Raw genomic sequence first — 5,489 nt, 5'->3', positions numbered from 1 at the left:
CCGTTCTGCTGTGTTTGGTCCTCAGGCGCGTCTGACGCTCTGCGGCGCGTCTCCGCACCTCACACGCGCGTTTACAGCACTAAATTAATCATCTGTGCTAATTATTATACATTAACTTCATTGTGAGCTTCGGGTACTTCATTTATTATTGTTCAATGAACTGTTTGAAACAAAAAAAAAGGTTGCATTTCAGTGTCTCTGCAAGGGATTATAGATCAACAGCGCCACCTGCTGTCGACACACGGCTATTGGTAGTGATGCTATAGTCAAAGATCAGTAATAATTCACTTGTGTGTGTATATATATATATATATATATATATATATATATATATATATATATATATGTATATGTATATGTATATGTATATATATATATATATATATATATATGCCCACTAACACACTAGGCAAGGAGTGCCTAGTAATAGTTTATATATATATAGCACATTTCATACACAATGGTAATTCTAAGTGCTTTACATAAAAGAAAGTAAAATAATCATAAAGAAAAATTATAACACAAATTAAACAAGCAATTTTAAAACTTTTGTGATTGAAAAATAATTTAAAAAATTTACTTAATTAAAATGAATTTAAAAACAGTTACAAAATTCGAAATTTACAAAATTTACTTAAAAAAAAAAACAGTGAAAATATAGTGCAATCAGTTCGGACATTGCAGAGTGCTCATTCAATAAATGCACAGCTAAACAGGTGAGTTTTGAGTCTAGATTTAAATGTGACTAGTGTTTTAACACATCTGGTCTCTTCTGGAAGATGATTCCAACTGCGAGCGGCATAGAAACTAAAAGCAGATTCCCCTTGTTTTGTGTGAACCCTTGGTATTTCTAACTGACTCGATCCTAATGATCTGAGTGCTCTGTTAGGTTTATATTCAGTGAGCATATCTGCAACTGCAGTTTTTAAGGAGTTTGGAAATGTCCCAGAAAGAAGTGAAGTGTTCACCACTTCTAAGAGATCTGCTTCTAAGCAGTTAAGCACACTGTTGAAAAAAGATGTGGGAAATGTGTCAAGATAGCAGGTTGATGATTTTAGGTGCTGCACTGTGTCTTCCAGAATGTTGCTATCAATTGCTTCAAAAATAGACAGTATCTTTTTGATATTGTGGCTGAATCTGTCTGACCTCTGCATTACTTGAGGATGTGCTAATCGCCTTCCTGATATTGATGATCTTCTCAGAAAAGAAGGATGCAAACTCATTGCATTTGCTGTCTGAAAGCATTTCACTGGTAATCTGACTTCAGTCTATGTCTCGTAACTTTGAACGCTCCTCTGGTTTCAGTTGTGTTTTTGTTTATTTTGGTGACGTATAAATAAAATCTTCCCATCTGCCTGCACTTGAGTCTTCGCCTCTTGCGATCCGTGACACTAAGTCCTTAATAACAATGGATGAAAAGTTTAGAGCCCTACTGATGATTAAGTCTAGAGCAGGGGTCTCAAACTCAAATTGGCTGGGGGCCATTGATGTGATTGACACCTCATAGGAGGGCCATTTTAACATTCAAGCACAACAAGAAAGTGGAAATTTTTTAAACATTATTTTTTTATTTACTTCAAATTACATTGCTAAAATATTTTTGTCAAACTTAACAACAGCATTGTCTCTATTATTGTTATAACCGCATATATATTAGTCTTGAACAGGTAGTGCAAATATTTTTCCCTTTCTTTATTTTGACTTAAATAAAAAAAAACCTAGCGATCAAATAACAACATTGCACTGAACAAACCCTGAATACATTTGCACACCATTCTATTTCTTGCCAAACACCTGGCAGCGCTTCTGCTCACACAACTGAGCCACATTTGCCCTGATGGAGGTCACAGTTGAAACTCTGAGTACAGCTTCAAGATGGGCATCACTAAGCCTGGACCTGTACTTGCATTTATTGAAGTTCATAGTTGAGAAAAGTTTCTCACACAGATATGTGCTTCCAAAAAGGCACATTACCCGACTGAACACTTTGGACAGCTCTGGGAAGCATGGAGGTAATTCTCTTAAAAACTGTCCAGTCTTGTCTGCTTGTCCCTGTGCCTCTCTGAATTTAGTTTTTAGCTCACTGTTGCACTGCAAGTCAATTAGTTCCATTTGCAAAAGATTTGGAACACTCTCCACATCAGCTGAGAAGGGGTCTGCAAACAGCTGGAAACTGACACAATGTGCCTTGAAGTCAGCAAAACGTTGATCAAATTCCTGCAGTAGGTTTTCAATAGCAGAGGCATATTCATCACCACTAAATGCTGTGCCCTCCTCCGCAAGAGATCTGCATGTTGGGAAATGACTAAGGTTTTTTGCAGAAAGCTGAGTTTTCCACAATCTTAGTTTTGTGGAGAAGGCTTTCACACTGTCATACGCTGCTGTGATGAGCTGACCTGGGCCCTGGAGCTTCAGGTTAAGGATGTTCAGCTCCTGTGTTATGTCAACTGAGAATGCAAGGTCCATGACCCATTTAGGATCATCAAATTCAGGAACATCCATTCTGCCATCTTCCATGAATCTCTTCACCTCTGATCTTAACTCAAAGAATCTCTTCAGGACATTCCCCCTGCTGAGCCAGCGGACCTCAGTAAAATAAAGTACATCACCATATGTTGACTCAATTTCTTCTAAAAAGGCCCGTAACTGGCGATGCTGTAAACTCCTAGACCTGATGTAATTTATACATTTCAGGACAACAGACATGACATGTTCATATTTCAAGCATTTGCTGCACAGTGCCTGTTGGTGTATAATGCAGTGCAGAACAACTGCTGCATCTGCATTTTCCTCTTCTAACTTTCTCTGTACTAGTGCTACCAGTCCATTTTTTTTCCCTGTCATAGACGGGGCACCATCAGTGGTAATGCCGACCAGCCTGTTCCACAGCAAACCAGCGCGCTCAATGGCGTCACACAGCTGCTGAAATATATCTTTGGCTGTGGTACGGCCATGCATTGGACACAAACTCAACAACTCTTCTGTCACTTCAAATTGGTCATTAATACCCCTGATGAAAATTGCTAACTGAGCACTGTCGGTTATGTCTGTACTTTCGTCAAGCGCCACAGAATATGCTGTGAAATCTTTAGATTTGCTGCGTAACTGATCATAAATGTCACTCGATAACTCGCTGATCCGCTCTGCCACTGTGTTCGCCGACAAAGATAGATTGTTGAACAAGTTTTTCTTTTCTGGACAAAGAATATCAGCGACTTTCTGCATGCAATCCTTTATAAACTGACCTTCTGTGAATGGCTTTCCCGCTTTAGCGATCAACTCACTCACCACATAACTTGCCACAACTGCAGCATCAGCATCTTTTTTGGCTTTATGGAAAATGTTTTGCTGGGACGTTAGCTCTCTCTGCAACAGCGTGGCTCGTCTTTTTCTCTCGTCTTCCTGGTACTTATCATACTGTTCTCCATGTTTAGTCGAGTAATGACGTTTGAGATTATATTCCTTTAGAACAGCGACTTTTTCTTTGCATATCATACAGGTAGCGTTTCCATTAAACTCCACAAAAAAATACTGCAACGTCCATCTTTCTTGAAACTGTCTGTGATCTTCATCCACTTTCCTTTTCGGTTTGGAAAGAGACATCTTATCATTCGCACTTCGCAGCCAAACAACATACAACTACGTACGAATGCCCCGAATCCAGCGGTTTTTAAATCTGTCTGCATGCGCGTTTTTTTTTTTTTTTTGAGACAACTAGAAAATAATAATAATAATATTAATAATAAAATTAATTTGGCGGGCCGGATTATGTTTTATTTTTTACATCAGTGGCGGGCCGGGTGAAGGGGGAAGAATTAAGGGCCTTAAATGGCCCGCGGGCCGGCAGTTTGAGACACCTGGTGTAGAGTGTGTACACCTTTGTGTGTGGGTCCATGTCCATGCTGAATCGACAGGTAAAAAAAAAAAAGCCTCAAGTCCAAATATTCATTTTTCACCAATTAACTGTTTGACAAACACTTCCTGCTTCGATGTCCTGATCTGAATTTAAAAAAAATCTCAAGCATGCTCCGAAGCGCCGATCTGAATCAACCGAGTCGCGAACAGGCTCCGAAGTGCCAATCTGAATCAACCGAGTCGCGAACAGGCTCCGAAGTGCCAATCTGAATCAACCGAGTCGCGAACAGGCTCCGAAGTGCCAATCTGAATCAACCGAGTCGCGAACAGGCTCCGAAGCGCCGATCTGAATCAACCGAGTCGCGAACAGGCTCCGAAGCGCCGATCTGAATCAACCGAGTCGCGAACAGGCTCCGAAGCGCCAATCTGAATCAACCGAGTCGCGAACAGGCTCCGAAGTGCCGATCTGAATCAACCGAGTCGCGAACAGGCTCCGAAGTGCCGATCTGAATCAACCGAGTCGCGAACATGCGCCGAAGTGCCGATCTGAATCAACGGACTCAAGAACATGCGCCAAAGTGTCGATCTGAATCAACCGAGTCGCGAACAGGCTCCGAAGTGCCGATTTGAATCAACCGAGTTGCAAACAGGCTCCGAAGTGCCGATCTGAATCAACCGAGTCGCGAACAGGCTCCGAAGTGCCGATCTGAATCAACCGAGTCGCGAACATGCGCCGAAGTGCCGATCTGAATCAACGGACTCAAGAACATGCGCCAAAGTGTCGATCTGAATCAACCGAGTCGCGAACAGGCTCCGAAGTGCCGATCTGAATCAACCGAGTCGCGAACAGGCTCCGAAGTGCCGATTTGAATCAACCGAGTTGCAAACAGGCTCCGAAGTGCCGATCTGAATCAACGGACTCAAGAACATGCGCCAAAGTGTCGATCTGAATCAACCGAGTTGCAAACATGCGCCGAAGTGTCGATATGAATCAACCGAGTTGCGAACAGGCTCCGAAGTGCTGATCTGAATCAACCGGGTTCGCGAACAGGCTCCGAAGTGCTGATCTGAATCAACCGAGTCGCGAACAGGCTCCGAAGTGCCGATCTGAATCAACCGAGTTGCGAACAGGCTCCGAAGTGCCGATCTGAAAACTTCGACCAAAGAATGTAAAAAATAACTCTATTTCTCTAATAACTCTACAACTCTATGAAAGACCTAGATCACGTATCTAAAAACAAATCGCTATAGTAAAAGAGAAATAATGAGAGGAGTGAAGTTTCCTACCATTCTGCTGTGTTTGGTCCTCAGGCGCCTCTTCACCTCGCTCACACGCGCGTTTACAACGCTAAATTAATCATCTTTGCTAATTATTATACATTTACTTCATTGTCAGCTTCAGGTACTTCATTTATTATTGTTCAATGAACTGTTTGAAACAAAAAAAGGTTGTATTTCAGTAATAATTTAAAATTATCAAAATAAAATAAAATAATGTTTTCTATTTTAATATCCTTTAAAATACAATTTATTTCTGTGATGTGCAGCTGTATTTTCAGCATTATTCCTCCAGTTTTCAATGTTACATGATCTTTAGAAATCATGAAATTATGATGATTTATTAATTCAATTAT

At 40.9% G+C, this 5,489-nt stretch overlaps 1 protein-coding gene across 1 annotated transcript; it reads right to left on the bottom strand.

Moving 5' to 3' along the window:
* Window positions 1-1,450: 1,450 nt before the first annotated feature.
* On the bottom strand, window positions 1,451-3,697 carry LOC113094979 (general transcription factor II-I repeat domain-containing protein 2B-like). The gene has a single exon (XM_026260563.1). It carries the CDS (start codon window positions 3,601-3,603, stop codon window positions 1,777-1,779), a length of 1,827 nt encoding a protein of 608 aa, XP_026116348.1. The 5' UTR covers window positions 3,604-3,697; the 3' UTR covers window positions 1,451-1,776.
* Between the last annotated feature and the right edge of the window lie 1,792 nt (window positions 3,698-5,489).

This window comes from Carassius auratus, unplaced genomic scaffold, assembly GCF_003368295.1.
Source record: "Carassius auratus strain Wakin unplaced genomic scaffold, ASM336829v1 scaf_tig00215563, whole genome shotgun sequence".
Taxonomy (NCBI): Eukaryota; Metazoa; Chordata; class Actinopteri; order Cypriniformes; family Cyprinidae; genus Carassius; species Carassius auratus.
The sequence above is the reverse complement of the archived record's forward strand: the minus strand, read 5'-3'. Positions and strand labels throughout refer to the sequence as shown.